The sequence below is a fragment of the Corylus avellana genome, chromosome ca3 (genome assembly GCF_901000735.1).
Source record: "Corylus avellana chromosome ca3, CavTom2PMs-1.0".
Taxonomy (NCBI): Eukaryota; Viridiplantae; Streptophyta; class Magnoliopsida; order Fagales; family Betulaceae; genus Corylus; species Corylus avellana.
Window position 1 is genome coordinate 3074514 of NC_081543.1, and position 19350 is coordinate 3093863.

Genomic DNA, 19350 nt, shown 5'->3' on the forward strand with positions numbered 1-19350 from the left:
ATACTCTAACCTTTGGAATAATCATTTTCTCATGGACTAGAATGACTATTCTTAGAGCCGGTTTGTAATTGTGTTTGAAAAATAGAAATTTTAACTCAAAAAAGGCTAAATGAAGCTTTTACCGAAAATGCGTTTTGACTATTTTTAGGCTTTTTGGACCGCTAAAAATGTTTTTAATTTTTTTACCAAATGAATACTTTTTTCTTCAAACGGACTTTTTGAGTGTTAAAATCATTTTTAAACGCCTCAGAAGATCCCAAACAGGCCCAAAAACTATTTCATTCCACTTTTTTTTTTTTTTTTTTTTTGATGATGGGGAACCTTGATAGGATGGGGCCCTTCGGATCTATCTAGCAGAATAAACCTCGGATCGTTTAGCGCTTTTAAAATTACCATTAACATTGTACTTGATGATTATCAAATTTTGAATAAATTGTAATTTTAAAAATACCTTTATTATTAAAATGACAAAAAAGAAAAATATATATATATATGTAATTGACTTTTAGAATTTAGAGACAAACCGGCGTCCGACCACGTAAAAAGAGAAGAGATACTATTACGCTGGCAGTGGACCAATATTCCTTCACTCCAGTGCTAAGATATTTACAAAGGGAAAAGCGGTAGGACCCACGTGCACTGACAAAAAGAATCCTCTGAAATGGGAAAGGGAAAGGGAAAGGAGATAGATAGGAGGAGATCATGAAGATCCATGAAGAAGTAGTGGTTGGAAACTTGGATGGAGAGGCTGAGCAACAAATGGATCGCCACCGTGGCAAGCATATGGATCGAGTGTAGCTGCGGACTATACACCTTCAGCATCTACTCCTCCGTATTGAAATCTTCCCAAGGCTACGACCAATCAACGCTCGACACCGTCTCCGTCTTCAAGGACATCGGCGGCAGCGTCGGCATCCTCGCCGGCGTCTTATACTCCTCCGTTACGTTCCGTAACCGTAACCGTAGCCGTAGTAGCCACTCGGGTTTTGGTGGGCCATGGGTGGTCCACCTGGCTGGGGCGATCCAGAACTTCGTCGGCTACTTTCTAATATGGGCTTCCGTGGTGGGGTTAATCCATCGGCCCCCCGTGCCGTTGATGTGCTTCTTCGTGCTCTTGGCGTCTCAGGCTCAGGCTTTCTTTACCACAGCCAACACCGTCTCCGGCGTACAAAACTTCACTTATTGTCGTGGAACCGTTGTGGGGCATCACGAAGGTATATTCTCTCTTTCAACAATACTCTCGTTCATTGCCCATTGATGACTAGTACTTTGCTATAATTAACTGAAGTTCCAATTATTTGTTATTAAAACTCAAAACCTTTTTAATGATTTGTTCTATAATTTTTTTTTTTTTTAATTCTCATTTAATTAATAAATAAAAAAATCAAGCTATGTGACATTTAAAAAAAAAAAAAAAAATTCAATTCACCGTTGAATATTCTAATTATTTTTTAAGTTAGGAGCTTCAATGATACGAATTGAACATAAAAATAAATGGGCCGGCAATTTTGACACGACCTGCGAACCCGACACGAACACGACACGAAAAAACAGGTATTGGGTTTGGGCTAATCGGGTTCGGGTCATAATCGGGTCTACCCGATTAAGACCCGAAAATTTCGTGTCTGGCGGGTCGACCCGTTAGACACGTTACTGTGCGGGTCTGGCGGGTCGACCTGCTAGACCCGCACAGTATCCGGGTCTGGCGGGTTGGCGGGTCGACCCGCCAGACCCGGATGTTTTATTATTTTTTTTTTCTCTTTTTTTTTTTTTTCTTCTGCCTTGGCGCCAGACCCACACAGTATCCGGGTCTAGCGGGTTGGCAGGTCGACCCGCCAGACTCGGATGTTTTATTATTTCTTTTTTTTTTTTTTTTTCTGCCTTGCGGACTCCTCATGTGTAACTTTAAGACTTTTTTATTTTTTTAGTTTTTTTATTTTTTTTTTATTATTATTATTTTTTTTTAAGTACAGACTTTAAGAAATTAAGACTTACTTTACCATTTTCAGCCTTTGGGAACAAGGAAGCCTGCTTCAAGAAATAAGTTAATACATAATTACCAACAAAAGAGAAAGCCAACAAGAAAACTTAGATTTTCATTGTTTAAATTAATTTTTAACACTTTCGTTACATGTAGGACTAAATAATAAGTGGACTATTTTAATAAATGAACTTACTTGTTTTAACTTTTAACTTTTAAGTTTAGGTGAAATTATGAATTTAGTAATTTCTTTTGGAATACAATTTGTCAATTACAGTCACTTTCCGATATATATATTTTTTTCTTATCCTTTATTAAAGCCTTTAATCTCTTGGAACTCAATTTTTTGTATTGACTATATTGATGTATTATTGTATTAGTATTATTATTACAATTTTGAATTTTTTTATTTTTTATTTTTTTTAAAAAAATTTATAGTTTAAAGTAAGCGGGTCGTGTCGGGTCGTGTCTACCCAATTAGACCCGGTTATTTTAAACGGGTAAAACGGGTCGTGTCGGGTTACCCGGCTATTTTCGTGTCATAATCGTGTCAAACCCGATTACCCGTTTAGCTAAACGGGTCGTGTCTGGATATAGGCTAATCGTGTAACGGGTACCCGCGGGTCGTAATCGGGTCGTGTCATGTACCCATTTTGCCACCCCTTAACAAGAAGATAGCATTGAAAAGCGTGACTTATGATGTATCTTTCTCTGAAAAATCAACTTTGTCTTCATTCAACTTTTTAAATTATCATGTCCAGGCCCCAGGGTAAGATAGGTACAGTCTATTTTCCACATGTCAGTCCTGATGCCGACTATTAGAGATTTGCTACAATGCATTATTCCACCCATCTCCTCATCATCTTTCTTTCAACATCTTCATTTTTTCAAAATAAATAAATAAGGAAGAATTTTACTTTGGCCTCCTAAATTTTTACCCGATTTTATGAATCCATGAACTTTCAAATATCTCACTTTAGACCCCTAAACTTTGTATTGCTCTCAATTAGGACTTTTCTATCAATTTTAACAGTTAAAATTATTAAAAAAAAAAAAAAACCAAAATATTCCTGATTTTTCGTTTTTTTTTTTAAAATAAATTTTATGAAGTTGGAATTTTATACAAAAGTCAAGGTATAAACGTCATGTAATGTTTAAAATCTGACGAAGGGGTCCACATTGAGAGAAATTCAAAGCTCAGGAGTCCAAAGTGAGAGATTTGAAAGTTCAGAGAGAGATTTGTAAAATCGGATAAAAGTTAAGGGGGCCAATTTGAAGTTTTCCCAATAAATAAATACAAAAGAAAGGAAATAGTGGGGAGATGGGTGAGAGAATGCAAAAAAGCATTTGCCCTACTATTAACATCTTTTTGTCAGTGCTATTTTTTATTTATTTATTTTTTTTTATGAACAAGAAATTTTATAGGGTGCATTTGTTAAACAATTTTAGTCCAATACTATTTATCTCACTTTTTTATTTTTTAATATTATTTTATTTTTTACATCACATCAATCACTTTATATTACTATTCAAAAAAAAAATTACTACAAAATAATTTTTTTTTAAAATTTTTTCATACTGAATATTCTTATTTTTTCACTTTTTCAAAAAAAATGCATTCTTACTTTTTTTCTCTTTTATTTTTTTTTATTTTATTTATTTTTTTACATCAATCAATTTTTATTCGGACCAAAACCTAACAAAAAAAACTCAATGTACCATTTAGCAAAAGCTAGAACAAAGTTGCAATTAGCAACTAACCATTACAACAACTCAACACAAAGAGCTAACCCTTTACAAACTAAGCACCTCTACACTTTACACAAAAACGGTTACTGTAATGATTAAGTGATTAAATTTATCTTTTCCTATCAGTTTAAGCTTTTTTGTTAAACGCTGCTACAAAACAAATTCAGCACTAGAAACACACCAATCCAACCCAGCAGTCCCATATCAGCAAACATTCGGCTTCTCAACCTGCTGTTTTGCAGAGAAAACGAACTGGAAGATTGTGCTTGCTGCACAGAACAAGGCCGTTCACATTAATTAGACATAATATGCTTGCCTTTGGCAAGAATTCTATGACTTTGTCAGTGTTCTTGCTTGAAAGTATGCAATGATGTGTGTGATTCAAGCTCCTTAATTTCTGTGGCAGGGTTTTCTTGGTATTAGTGGAGCAATAGTAATCCAAGTGTATGACACATTCTGCAAGGGCAAGCCGAGCGCCGTCCTGCTGATTCTCGCTCTGTTGCCTACGTTCGTCTCCCTCGTGCTTATGTTTTTTGTGAGAATCTATAACAAAGCAATTAACACAAGTGATGACAAGAAGCACTTGAATGGTTTGACTGCAGTAGCTCTGATCATTGCTGTTTATCTCATGATTATGATTCTTTTGGAAAACATCTTTACTCTGCCATCATGGGCACGCATTTTTACTTTTGTACTTCTTTTGCTTCTACTTGCATCACCACTCGGAATTGCAATCAAAGCCCAGTGGCAGGACTCCAGCGCATTTTCCATTGAGAGAAGTACTCCTTTGATGCAGGAGAACCACGAATCCTTCGAGTCTTCTGCAGCCATGAATAATCCTTCTCCAGCATATCATGAAATAATTCTGCCTGATGATGAAGAAGAGGGCACGAATCTTTTGCAAGCCATGTGCACCGTAAACTTTTGGTTATTGTTCGTTGCCACGTTAGCTGGAATGGGCACTGGGCTAGCTGTGATAAATAACTTCAACCAAATAGGACAATCTCTCAACTACGCTACTCTGGAGATTACCAATTTGGTCTCTTTATGGAGTATATGGAGCTTTTTTGGCCGCATTGGAGCTGGGTATTTATCAGATTATTTACTACACACAAGAGGCTGGGCAAGGCCAGTTTTGATGGCAATTACTCTGGCCGGAATGGCGGCCGGTCTGTTTCTTATTGCTTTTGGTTTTCCTGGAATTTTATATGTGGGTTCGATTCTGGTGGGAATCTGTTTTGGTTCACAATGGTCGCTAATGCCCACGATCGCTTCGGAGATATATGGTGTGAGGCACCTGGGTACTATTATGAACACTATAGGCATAGCAATTCCTCTTGGATCTTATATTTTCTCTGTGAGAGTTATTGGGTATTTTTACGACGAGGAAGCAAGCGGCGACGACGACTCCTGCTTCGGTTCTCACTGCTTTATGCTATCTTTTCTGATTATGGCATCCATGGCGTTTTTTGGTTTTCTTGTTGCTCTAGTGTTGTTCTTTCGCACCAAGACTCACTATGATCAGCAGGTTGTGCTCAGCAGGTTGAAGCATTCTTTAACATGTAAGCAATAATTTATATTACGAATTTACGATGCTGGCCAGTTTTACCTGTTTTGGTGAGATCCATCTGAATAATAATATAAGGAGGACTATAAACTTCTCAAATGTGATGTGATTTTTAAAATTACCGATAGATCAAAATTCAATAATAATCGTCTCAAACTTAATGATGATTTTAAATGACACATCATATTTATTAGGATTATAAGAGGACTCTAGTTCTCCTTATATCATTACTCTATTCATAAGATTACAATTTTGTATTTCATGAAAATTTCATAATTTCAATGTTTACTGGGAAAAAGTTGTCATTTTGCATTATTTTTACCACATAGTGTATTTATTTCGTTTTCCTTTATTATTATTATTTTTAAGGGTTTCGAATTTAGGCTCTATATAAGCCTCATAAGATGACTTTAGTGGTCAGTTTATGCATTTTGATCAGTTTATCAATATGAAACACTCCATTAGTGAGTTTCTATCCCTTTAACCTTAATTTTTTGATAAAATCTTAATTTAAGAAGAGTTGCAATTCTATTTTTGTTTGCTATTGCGAACTCATTACACCACCCTACATCATATTACCACTAAAAACGAGTTGGAAGATTTTTTTTTTAATTTAATTTATAAAATTGACATGTATTGATGAAGAAGTGGTTTTTTTTTTTTTTTAATTGAATAAGGAAAAAAAGGCTACAGGGATGAAGAAGTGGTTGAAGCACCATAATAGCCGCACTTATAATAGCCACACTTTCCACCTACTAGATAAAATGTACTACTATATCTAGGTATTGCATCCAAACTCAATTCATGCTTATTATAGCCTATATTTATATTTATATATATTTTTTTAGGTAGCCTATCTCATTTTTTTTTTTTTTTGTAACAGGTAGCCTATCTCATTAACTGCACACCTTTGGTGGACGTTTCTTAGGCAGGTTCTGTGTCATGACTCATGATTTACTTGTATGTGGATGCCACACGACAAAGAAATTACCTGCAACTGCAGAAAATGAAGCATCTTTTCTTCTTTCTCAATCCACACAGTTCAACCGACAAAGAGCATCTATAGTACTATTACTTTAGGGAAGAGCTAGCTAGCGGTAGAACCAACCAAAAAAAAAAAAAAAACATCATTAAGGAAAAGCCGGAAATTAAGGAAAAGAGATCGAGAATTATTTGGTGGGAGGGTGGAGATGGCGAAGCTGATGAGCAACAAATGGATGGCCACCGTGGCAGGCATATGGATCGAGTCTAGCTGCGCCCTATACACCTTCACCATCTACTCCTCAGTATTGAAATCTACCCAAGGCTACGACCAATCAACGCTCGACATCGTCTCCGTCTGCAAGGACATCGGCAGCGTCGGCATCCTCGCCGGCTTCTTATACTCCTCCGTAACATTCCGTAACCGTAACCGTAACCACTCGGGTTTTGGTGGGCCATGGGTGGTCGTCCTGGTGGGGGCCATCATGAGCTTCGTTGGCTACTTTCTAATATGGGCTTCCGTCGTGGGGTTAATCCCTCGCCCCCCGGTGCCGTTGATGTGCCTCTTCTTCTTCTTGTCGGCTCAGGCTATGTCTTTCTTTACCACAGCCAACACCGTGTGCGGCGTTCAAAACTTCCCTTATTCTAGTGGGACCGCTGTGGGCATCGTCAAGGTACGTATATTTATTTTATATTTCAGCAATACTTTTTTTTTTTCGTAATTATTTTTCAGCAATACTTTGATTGGCCATTGACTTAGCAAGATGCCAGTTAGATACATAAATATCAATAATTCAGTGAAGTTCCAAGGTTTTAGTAAACCTTTTTATTCGTTAACAAATATTAATTTATATATAAAAGCAGATAGCTTTGGCAGTACATATAATTGTATAAGCCTTTATGAATAGCGAAATCCCATGTGTTAATCCACCCAACTCAAACCATGCATATGACAAAAATTAAATATGTTTGAATGTAATGAATATTATTATTATTATTATTATTATTATATTGCGATAACTTTATTTAGGACCTTGAATTACCGTGCTTTTCTTAAAAGAAATTCTCAATTTCACTTCCTGAATTTATTTATTTATTTTTTTTTTTTGTTGAAAAAAATGATATGCTTCTCATTAGACATTCAAGAAGCTGAAGCAACTTGCTCCAACCGGGTAGTTTCATGGATACAAGCCGGAAAATATCCTCAACCCAAGACCTGTTTAGACAATTAGCAACAGCATGTTTGGCAAGTATATGGGCAGCAACATTCCCGTCCCGTCGCACAAACTCCATTTTCCACTGATGAAGACCCAGTGTTGCAGCCTTGATATCTTCTATTAAGTGCCCCTCTCTGCAAGAAGATTGTTCCGAGGACATGACAGCAGATATCACCCCTTTAGTGTCACCCTCCAACTGGACTCGTTGATGTCCCACCTCTTGAACTTTCAAATTGATGCAATTGACTCTTTTATCAATTTTTTCCGTTAAACTCTAACGGTAACAGAACAGGATCCTCTCTAATTCAAATAAATTAGAAAATATTTCATTAGTTATACTTGAAAGGTATTTTTGTCTTTTCACTTTTTTAGGAGATAAAAATACCTATTTACTATAACTACTTGATATTCTCCAGTTCATTTATACTAGAGAGGATCTTAATTCAACGGAAACTAGTAGAAAGACCAAATTACACTCTAATTTTTAATTTGAAATTAAAGGTAAATTTGAAATTTTATAGAAGTTCAGGAGGTATAAAAGTCATTTCATCACTTTTAACGTCCAAAAAGTAACATACTATAATATATTGCATCAAATTGAAAGTTTGAAGAGTAAAATCAAAAGGTCTTGAAATTTCAAAAATCCTTTTAAGCGTGTGGTAGTTCATCGGTGCTCTTTGCTTGGCTAGGTATGCAATGATGTCTGTCATTCAACCTTCTGAATTTCTTTGGCAGGGCTTTATGGGTATTAGTGGAGCAATAGTAATCCAAGCGTACGACACATTCTGCAAGGGAAACGCGAGAGCCTTCCTGCTGATTCTTGCTCTGTTGCCTACGTCCGTCTCTCTCATGCTTATGTTTTTTGTGAGAGTCTATAACAAACCAAACACAAGTGATCATGACAGGAAGCACTTAAATCGTTTCACTGCAGGAGCTCTGATCATTGCTGTTTATCTCATGATCATAATTATCTTGCGAAACATCCTCACTTTGCCCTCATGGGCAAGCATTTTTACCTTTACACTACTTCTTTTGCTTCTACTTGCATCCCCACTTGGAATTGCAGTCAAAGCCCAGTTGGAGGACTCCAACATCTGTTCGGAAACTTTGTCCGTTGAGACAAGTCCTTTGATGGAGAACCATGACGACAGAATTCTGCCTGATGATCATGAAGAGGGCATGAATGTTTTGCAAGCCATGTGGACCGTAAACTTCTGGTTATTGTTTATTGCCGCGGTAGGTGGAATGGGCTCTGGGCTGGCTTTGATAAATAACTTCAGCCAAATAGGACAATCTCTCAATTACGCTACTCTGGAGATTACCAATTTGGTCTCTTTATGGAGTATATGGAGCTTTTTTGGCCGCATTGGAGCTGGGTATTTGTCAGATTATTTGCTACACACAAGAGGTTGGACAAGGCCAGTTTTGATGGCAATTACTCTTGCCGGAATGGTGGTCGGTCAGATTCTAATTGCTTTTGGTTTCCCCGGAATTTTATATGTGGGTTCGATTCTGGTGGGAATCTGTTTTGGCTCACAGTGGTCACTAATGCCGACGATCGCTGCGGATATATATGGTGTGAGGCACCTGGGTACCATTTACAACACTATAGGTATAGCAACTCCTCTTGGATCTTATATTTTCTCTGTGAGAGTCATTGGCTACTTTTACGACAAGGAAGCAAGCGGGGAAGATGACTCCTGCTTCGGTACTCATTGCTTTATGTTATCTTTTCTGATTATCGCATCCGCGGTCTTTTTGGGTTTTCTTGCTGCTATTGCCTTGTTCTTTCGCACCAAGAGTTTCTATCAACAGGTTGTGCTCAGAAGATTGAAGCATTCTGTAACATCATGAGACAACTTATGTTTCTCAACTGTCTCAAGTGTAATCGCCCGGACTAAATTGTCTTAATTTCATAATTTGTTCTGGGAATTTGTTATATGGTTACTGGTTAGGATTGAGATCAGTGAGATCAGTACGGCGACGCGGGGATCGTGATAACAAATTGTCTTACAGATTTTCTGCTACACATGAAAGAGGAAAGTTGCTGCAAATTCTTAATGGGTGGGAATATGCAGCTTCAGCTTAATGGCTTATTAGCTGAATGCAACAAGATATTCACAGAAATATTGATTAAATTTAGTATGTGGGAATTAATAATGTATCTCGAGAAAGTAATAGAATAGAGTAGCTGATGCCTTAACATATTGATACCGACATATTGTGGTCATCGACTGACTGTTTCCTTCTTTGATGGGAAGCACGACAAGTTATATGATCGAGATGATATTAGATTGTCACATTCCAAATTCCCAATTGAGTTCCACTTTTCCTTATGCTAATTTTTTTTTAAAAAAAAAATCTCGTAAAAAATACATTGGAGCACTGGTTAAAACATGGACTGAATTGAATTAGATGAATTTCTTTTAATTTTAATTATTTTATAAAATTATCATAAACTCTTATTAGTGATAGGCACTTAGCATAAACTCTTATTAGTGGTAGGCACTTGGCATAAACTTTAAAGCAAGCTTTCTCTTTTGTCAACGCCTTTACATAACGGCAAACTAATGTAGTTGTTGTAATAAATCTATAATTTTCTTACATTTTTATCTATTTTATTATCTACAAAGACTTTTTTTTTTTTTTTTGACATGTCCGCACAAGAGGGGAGGGAGATTCGAACTAGTGACTTCCGTTTCATTAAGCGTGGTCCCAGTCGATTGAGGTACCTCTTGAAGACTCTACAAAAACTTTTAAATGTTGATAAAATAAAATAAAGTCAGACAATAAATACTTAGTGTACGTTGTGGGATATTATATCATGGTGAATAGACTTGTGTAAATAGAAGTAGAACCACTAAACTTTTTGACTATCTCATTTTATTTTATATTTTAAGATAGGAAACGTGGGCAAATAGTCTTTGGGGTCAACGTTATTCGTTTTTTTTCCTCAAGTAGATCGAAATTATTTATTCATTATTATTATTATTATTATTATTATTTTGTAAGAAAGTAGATCGAAATTAATTAATTACAAGCGAAGGGGACAACCCTTGCGCATGCCATGACGATATGCGAAAATGTTTTTTCATTATTATTTGCGAGGGAAAATACACTTATCCCATAAATGAATACCTTTTTAAGCAATTATTTTGTTATATTTAATTAAACGGATTAGATCCTTCAATCCTAACCCGCTAACTTCGTACAGAGTTTGTATCGGATTCACGAGTCATGCTAAAAATTATCATTCTTAAATGTTGCATGTCAGATTCGGATCGTATCGATGTATGAATATAAGTTCAATCAAAACACAACTCATTTAATTATATGGGTTAGACCATGTCTATCAAAAATTGTTAGCCAAGCTTGAAATGTCAATATTGCCTTAGACTATCATTTGGCAAAAACACCTTAAAACTATTATTTTGTGACACTTACTCTCTCAAGCTATCATTTCGTTGTAATTTACCCATCCACTAGATTATAGGATTAAAATGGATAAAAAATGGCATATATGACTTACATGTCCATATTAAACTTGAAATGCCCTAATTGCTCCATTTTTTAAGGAAAAAATATGAGAGGAGGAAATGAGGAATTGAGGTGTTGTCAACCACTTAGCCACCTCTCTCTTTCTTTTTTTCTTTTTCTTTCTTTTTTTTAAAAAATAGTTTTGCATTTTTTCTTCAAAGTCGAGACACCATTTTTCTTCCATTTAACAACTAACAGATGGGCTAAATCACAACGAAATGATAATTTGAGGGGACAAAGGGGTTGTTTGTTAAACAACACCCCTTCTCAAATACTATTCACTTAATTCATAAAAAAAAAAAAAAAAATTAAAATTAAAACATTCTTACTTTTATATCACAGCATTCACTTTTTACTACTATTTAAATAAATAAATAAAAAATCACTATAAAATAAAACTTTATCACTTTTTAATACTATTTTTTTTTTCACTTTTTTATACTAATTATTACACTCATTTTTTTCCTTACCAAACATAAACAGAGCCATAGCGATGGATGTTGTTTGCCAAATGGTACTAAAATGTCACACAAAGATAGTTTGAGTTCTTTATTTTTTACAAATGATAGTTCAAGGCTAAAAAAAGTGTGATTAACTGAGGGTAAGTTATTTTTCCTTTATATTTGTCAAACCAAGCAAATCATTGTTGAATAATGCTAGGTATCGTATTTTTATTATTTTAAAATCTTTTTAAAGCTAATGGGACTTTTAAAATTACCATTAAAGTTTAGATGAATCATACTTAAATTTTGATTAAATAATAATTTTAAAAATCACATCAACTTTACAAAAATAAAAAAATAATACTTAGCATTATTTATCATTGTCATCTCGCTGTCTGTAAGGTACAATAGATGTACTTTGGCCCATATGCATTAAAAATAAAAAAAAAATAAAAAAATCAATGATTACTTATGTGTTCCACAAGTTCTTGGTACCTCGAAAATTACAAATAAAACTTTTATCAAATTACATATGATTGTATACAGTATGATCTGCTTCTTCTTGTCTTTTCAATAGCAACCTCATATCATTTTCTTTTTCAACAAATGCAAGGTTTCTGCCTATATAAAACAGAGAAATTATTTAATTTCATATTCCTTGAATCTTGATCTTCTGCCTTTGCCCTTTGGGGTAATTTTTGGAAAGGAAACTACAAGTACTGGGGACACATTTTGATTTAAAAAAGAGCCATGCAACAAATTATATTTTTATTTTATAATTATTACCAGTTTCAATCAAATTTTTTTCCCCATTGGTCAAGAAAAAAAAAAGAAAGTAATTTTCGGCATTACTCGTCCGGAAGACGCGGGATATTTTGCATAAAATCCTTGCATTGACTTTTTCGTAAACAGATCAGCAGAAACAGGAAGTTCCACATCTACGACAAACTACAAATCCCTCTTCTTACAAGCTCATCCCTGTTGATTCTACATGAATCTGATTGGAAAACCCACTTGGGTTGTTTGTTATGGTTGCAGAAAAAAGTTCTCTGGAAGCAAATCAAGCCAAGAAGCTTCGATGTTGGGATTGGAGAGGAGCTGCGCGGCCTAGTGAGAGTGGGTTCACTTTTTGTCTCCTTTTTCAACAATTACAGCGGCTTTTTCACCAAACAACTGCGACTAGACTTTGACCCATCATGTGGTTGTTAGGAAATTAATCCTATTTCCCAAGACCCGTGAGATGCGAAAAATAAGAAGAATGCGGAATAACAAAGATAAGCAATCACACACGACACAAAGATTTAAGTGGTTCGGCTTAACAAGCCTACATCCACTAGCGGAGACGACCCGGAGAAAATCCACTATCAAAAGATGGAGTACAAAAATAGTAGAGAGAAAATCACTCAGATCCCAAAGCCCTAATACACCCAAATCTCACTATCACACAAGAAAGATTATTCCCAAAATAGAATACAAAAGACAGATGTACAAACTCTTCTTTTGCTGGAACAGATGGCGGCTGATCTCTATTTTCTTCTCTCACTCTGCAGCACCCTTTTTCTTCTAATCACTTGTTTTTGGCTCCTCCAAAAACCACCAAGAAGAAAACACCCTTGCTGCCCTTGTACCTCCTTCTCTCAAATTCTCTCTTTTTTCTCCTCCCTTTGGTGCTTCACGTTTTTTTTGGCACACACAAATTTACCTTGTGCTTTGTTCCTTATATAGAAGCTTTAACTCTCCTTTTACATATTGGTCTAGGACTCCTACTATAAGTCAAACAAGGAGTCTAATTACACATAGGAGAAGGACTCCAAAACAAACTTGGACAAAAGTCTCCTAAACCCAAAAGGAGTAGAGAACTAGTGGGGCCCACGTGTGATGGGTGGCAAGTCACACCTAACAGTGGTGTCTCTTCTCTTATAGTTATCTAGATGAGCTCTATTTGTAGTTAAAGCTTCAATATATCTAATCAAATCTTTGTTCGGTTGTCATGCTGTAAATGTCGTGGTCACCATCTAATGGAAACGCAAGTGGGTGTTCATTCATATTTGAATATTAGTCATGTTTTTAGGCTTGTCTTCTGGTTTTGGTCCGAAACATTGGATCCACGAGGGCAATCAATGTGCCCGCAGGACACATTCTGAACCAACCAACATCTGTCCAAGTTGTGTTTGTGAGAAAGCCAGTGGGTTTCTTTCTAACTACCCCCATGGAACTTTAAGTATTCTGAATAAAGAATTTGTGAAAGTCAACTGTATACACCGTTCCAGTTGCTGCCTCAATCCTTTTCTGGACCCAGTTGCTCCATCAAATCCTTAATTTAAAGGGTATTCTTCTTTTCACGGAGTAGAAAAGAAATCTGTCAAAAGGCTTTGAGTGAGAGAGGGGGGATTTAAAGGAACTTTTCTTCTGGAATCTGCAGTCGCCACAGAGAGAGAGAGAGAGCTGAAAATGAAGACCCTTCAGCTGAAATAAATAAGTTGGATATTCAAGAGAGACAGATAGAAGATGAAGGTGGGCCAATGGTAGACGTTTACTGAAAGATAGATAATTTGAAATGGGCATCACGTATTCACGTTCAACTGCCAGAGAGTCTTCTCTTCGTATATAATCTCCATTGATTCCTGGAAGTTAGTCCCGTACTATTGGTGCTTTAGACTCTCCTGCGACAGATTCGAGAGAGAGATGTTATAGAAGAATATCTGCTTCTTCTTTTTCTCTCTCTGTTCGCTGAGATGGCACGCGTTCTTGCCAGTACCCTCCTGTTTTGTAGCTTGCTGCTGCTTTTTGATCCTTCCTTTTCAAGTCCTTTATGCATAGATTCAAGTGGGTTTCGCTCTCGCAGCTTTTTTTTTTTTTTTTTCTCTCTCTCTCTCTTTTTCTTAGGCTTCAATTTCTAATTTCTAATTTCAGTGCCTTAAATTTAAGTATCTATCTCAATTCTGAATTGACTTGTCATTTCTACTGGTTTAATTGGTTTAGTGGCACCGTTTACCCTGAACACCACACTGAAGTTTTGTCCTTACAATGGGAGCACCTGCTGCAACTCAACAGAAGATTTACAATTACAGAAGCAATTCCAAGCAATGAAAATCTCTGATCCTAGTTGTGCTTCTATTATGACATCAATACTTTGCGCGGTAAGAAGTTCTTTTGATTAAAAAATAAATAAAATTATGCTTGTTAATGCTCTTTAGATGGTGATTTTTAGAATTTTGTGGAAGCCGAGCGGGATGTATCTGGCCTTCTATTGATAAAATGTCTCACATTTCATCCTAAATACATACTGCTCCTATTTAGAAGTTGTTTTCTTCATAACCCTTTGTCATTGATCTATCTGTTTCAGTTTCATGTGCAATTTATAAGTTGTCATTTGGATGAATAGAAGAAGTCACTTATCCAAAAAAAATAAGAAGAAAAAGAATAGAAGTTGTCATCCATAATAAAGTCATACTTATTGCAAAACAAATACGCAAGTAAATATGCTAATTGATTTTCCTGTGAATCTTCTCTTTGTTGCCATATGTGTCAATCATTTTCTTTTGAAACGGATATTTATGATGTGCTTCATTCCTTTGTTACTGTGGCTTATAGAGATGCGATCCATTTTCGGCTGAGCTCTTTACAGTTGATTCTACACCCCGGCCAGTTCCTGTACTTTGCAACTCCACTGTTTCAGCAAATTCTTCCCAATCTAGGCAAGCAGCCAATAACTTCTGCTCCAGTGTGTGGGATACATGCCAAAACGTGTCTTTCTTAAATTCACCCTTTGCCCCTTCACTAAAAGGTCAAGCTGGGTTACCAATCAATTCCAATGTTAGCAAATTGACTGAATACTGGCAGTCAAAAACTGATTTCTGCAATGCATTTGGTGGAGCGTCCATGGATGGATCAGTATGTTTTGATGGTCAACCTGTTATACTAAATAACACTGGAACTCCTAGCGCCCCACATGGCCTGTGCCTTGAGAAAATAGGGAATGGATCTTTCCTTAACATGGTTGCTCATCCTGATGGGTCAAACCGTGCATTTTTTGCTAACCAACAAGGAAAGATTTGGTTGGCAACTATTCCTGATCAGGGAGTGGGAGGCACATTGCACCTTGATGAATCCAATCCATTTGTAGACCTAACTGATGAAGTATATTTGGATACTCAATTTGGAATGATGGGTATAGCATTTCATCCGAACTTTGCACAAAATGGGCGATTCTTTGCTTCCTTCAATTGTGATAAGGTTAAGTGGCCAGGATGTACAGGAAGATGTTCATGTAACTCAGACGTTAATTGTGATCCTTCACAGCTAACACCTGAAAATGGTGCCCAGCCATGCCAATACCAGAGTGTTATTGCAGAGTATACTGTTAATGGTACCTCATCCCAGCCTTCTTTGGTACAGTCTCTGCACTCAAAACTTTTCAGTCGGTAATTAATCCCAAATGGTTCTGAATGACTCTCGATCTTTTTCCAGGCAACAAGTGCCAAACCAACAGAAGTGAGGAGGATATTTACAATGGGCCTTCCATTTACATCTCATCATGGAGGGCAGATACTCTTTGGACCTGCAGATGGGTATTTATACTTCATGATGGGAGATGGTGGTGGTGTAGGTGATCCTTACAATTTTGCCCAAAACAAGAAATCATTGCTTGGGAAGATTATGAGGCTTGATGTAAATAACATGCCAAGTGAGTATCGGCAAAGAATTTTTGTGCATATAGCTTGTTAATTGATTTCTGTTACTAAAACCAATCTGCTGCCTTTTTCATATTTGAAATCAGACTATATATATGGTGGTCCTAGACATGACTTTTCCTTTCTCAGGGGCCTGGTTTACTTCCGTAGTTCTAGTAGTTCACCATTTTTGTCTCACTCTTGTCCCTTGTAATGTCTTTTTTAGGTACAGAAGAAATTAATCAACTTGGTCTTTGGGGAAATTATTCCATCCCAAAAGATAATCCTTACAAGGAAGACACACAATTGCAGCCTGAAATATGGGCTTATGGATTAAGAAATCCTTGGCGCTGTAGTTTTGATTCAGAAAGGCCTTCCTACTTCATGTGTGCAGATGTTGGGCAGGTTTGAGAAATTTCCCTTCATACAGTCTTTAACAGGACGTTACTGTGCTACCAATATTTAACCTGTACAGCCTGCTTTTTTTTCAAAAAAAAAAAAAAAATCAGTCTCACATTTAATTCATTGATGAGAAAAAACTTGAACAATACATTCAACTACTACAATGTCATTAATATACTGAGGAGCTTTCTTAGTACACTCCAAGTGCAGGAAGGATGCTTTAGCTGGTCGCTCCGTTTGCTTCCCTTCTGATATGAGACCCCCCACCAATGAAATGCCTTTAGCACTATATGGACATTGTCAATTAATTAGCCATAGCGGCACCAATTTTGGTCATCCTTACGTAATGCCTGCACCACTTGTAAAACGTAACCTTCCAGTTTCACCTTGTGCCACCCCAGCTCTTTAGCAAAAACAGCAGCCCATAAAGCAACTATGATTCTGCAACTAAAAGAACTCCAATAGACCGAAGTTTCTTTCTTCATGTTCACCCACGTGTTATATGTCAATCATTCTTTAATTATCTAGTAAGCAACATAGCAACATATGTATCTTTGAGAAACCTTTTTATATTAAACTTGTCACTCAAAATATTCAAATATTTTTTTGATTAAATGTGCAATGGAGAGAAACCTTTTGGAACCAAGGAAAAGTAGATAAAATTTTGCAAATCCCCTGCTTGGCCTTTCACTCCACCAGTGGAGCTATTCTTTTGCAACTGGCTTTTTTTGTAAAAAAAAAATACCCTTGATTGATTTCACTGCCTGCAGAACATGCCTTACTCTCATCTATAGGATTGCTTAATGCTGTTACTATGATCTTAGCAATTTCTTATCTTTTTTGTATCCTCTAGTGGGCATTTGGTTGCCCATAAATCTGTAATCCATTGGGTTCTAGGTAGAATTGAAGTGAGTCCATTGTGTTTAAAACAGAATTTATAGTGATTTAAAGTAGGGGCATTTCAAATTTCACGGGTTGCTTCACTTCTTTCTTCTATGATTAAGCTTATGCATCTTTGTTTCATTTTTTACTCGCCTGTTCCTCAAAGGCCTCGCAATAAGGAACAGCACAAGAAATCACCACTAATTTCTGAACATGTTTGACATTTTCTTTCGCCTACAGGATCGATATGAAGAGGTGGATATGATCACCAAGGATGGAAACTATGGTTGGCGAGTTTATGAGGGGCCCCTTCCTTACATTCCTCCAGAGTCGCCTGGTGGAAATACATCTTCAAGTTCCATAAGCCCAATATTTCCTGTAATGGGATATTCCCACTCTGATGTAAATAAGAAAGAAGGATCAGCATCAATCACAGGGGGCTATTTCTATCGGTCTATGACTGATCCTTGCATGTATGGAAGGTAATTAACCTTTTTTTCATCTTTCTCTTACAACTAGTCAGGGACAGAACCAAGAATTCTTATGAGGGCCAAAGCATTAAGACAATAACTTTATAATTTGTCCGTCTCTGCATGTAGTCATTCTTTCTAGATATGACAAGTTGAAAATCCTCCTAAGAGTAATGACACTGTCAAAGACAAAAAAATATTAATCATCAACCAAAATAGAATGAAGATTCTTTCTGGGGACTGCCATTATGACATTTGCAATACTATTGATCATTCCTAACAAGTCACTGGATCTCAATTTTCAGGTACCTCTACGCAGATTTGTATGCAACTGCCCTATGGGCTGGCACCGAGAATCCAGAAAACAGTGGAAACTTTACCAGCAGTGAAATTCCTTTCAGCTGTGCAAGTGACTCCCCCCTACATTGTAGCTCTGTGCCAGGAACTTCTCTTCCAGCTTTAGGTTATATTTTCTCATTCGGGGAGGACAACCGCAAGGATGTTTTTATCCTTTCCAGCAGTGGTGTGTACAGAGTTGTTCGATCTAGCCGTTGTAACTACACTTGCTCAAAGGAAAATGTCACTACTGTTGGAAGCCCTGGCCCAGGTCCTTCTCCCGCTAAATCTCCTGCAAGCCAGTTGACTAACCCATTTAACAATTTTGTGCTCCTATTCTCTTCGTTCTTGCTGCTTCTGCTGGGTTTTGTGCAGTAGATTGCATCCTCTGCATGCCATGTAGACAGTATAGAGAGGGTGTTTTGTTGTAATGGCGTGAGACTTTTGTATTACTTAACCTTTCCTTTTTCTCTTTAGTTTACACCATGACTAATAAAGTGAATTCAAGTTGCTTTTAGATGAGTTTAATACTTTGTATTTCAATTGTGCAAAATTGCAGAGCATGAAGAAAAGATGATAACTTTTTAGCAGTTATTGACTAAAACCGCTAACCATAACTGCTTAGGCGGTTAACCAGCAGTTAGTGGTTAGTAGAGTGCAAAACCAAAAAAAATAAATAAATAATGTCGTTCATATGGTAATACGATAATATCATACTACATACGATATTGTTTCTAGATTTTTTATACATTTTTATATATATTTAAAATTTTAAGCACAAAAACGACATTGTTTCATATATATATAGGCGGCTAGCGGTTTTTTTTTTTTTTGTTGATAAAATTCCAGTCTTATTGAAGAAGGATCACGAGTATAACGCTCTTACATCATAGAGCAAAAAGCTCTGAAAAATTATAGCCGAAGCTACGAGGTTACAAATCATAGATGCTAAAATAAAAATCAAACATTCAAGACTTATTTATGACACGAATATCCGCTAAACTATGACTACTTTTCAGTTGTAACACCAGATTTGTTCCAAACAGACTCAACTCAATACATAGATAGCTCATCTTATTCGCTCTGAAAACATATCACATCCACAACCCAAA

General features: G+C 36.4%; 3 protein-coding genes across 3 annotated transcripts; all 3 read left to right on the forward strand.

The window, feature by feature from the left end:
* Positions 1 to 739: 739 nt before the first annotated feature.
* On the forward strand, positions 740 to 6437 carry LOC132173540 (uncharacterized). Its single transcript, XM_059585053.1, has 4 exons — positions 740 to 1068; positions 1115 to 1214; positions 4137 to 5292; positions 6226 to 6437. The coding sequence occupies exons 1-4, from the start codon at positions 740 to 742 to the stop codon at positions 6375 to 6377; spliced, it is 1737 nt and encodes a 578-aa protein (XP_059441036.1). The 3' UTR covers positions 6378 to 6437.
* LOC132175655 (uncharacterized) lies at positions 6420 to 9461 on the forward strand. Its single transcript, XM_059587665.1, has 2 exons — positions 6420 to 6952; positions 8231 to 9461. Exons 1-2 carry the CDS (start codon positions 6488 to 6490, stop codon positions 9347 to 9349), a joined length of 1584 nt encoding a protein of 527 aa, XP_059443648.1. The 5' UTR covers positions 6420 to 6487; the 3' UTR covers positions 9350 to 9461.
* A 3926-nt stretch (positions 9462 to 13387) lies between these two features.
* LOC132176144 (HIPL1 protein) lies at positions 13388 to 18766 on the forward strand. Its single transcript, XM_059588273.1, has 7 exons — positions 13388 to 14301; positions 14458 to 14615; positions 15070 to 15867; positions 15946 to 16162; positions 16375 to 16553; positions 17673 to 17914; positions 18208 to 18766. Exons 1-7 carry the CDS (start codon positions 14211 to 14213, stop codon positions 18614 to 18616), a joined length of 2094 nt encoding a protein of 697 aa, XP_059444256.1. The 5' UTR covers positions 13388 to 14210; the 3' UTR covers positions 18617 to 18766.
* The last annotated feature ends 584 nt before the right edge of the window (positions 18767 to 19350 follow it).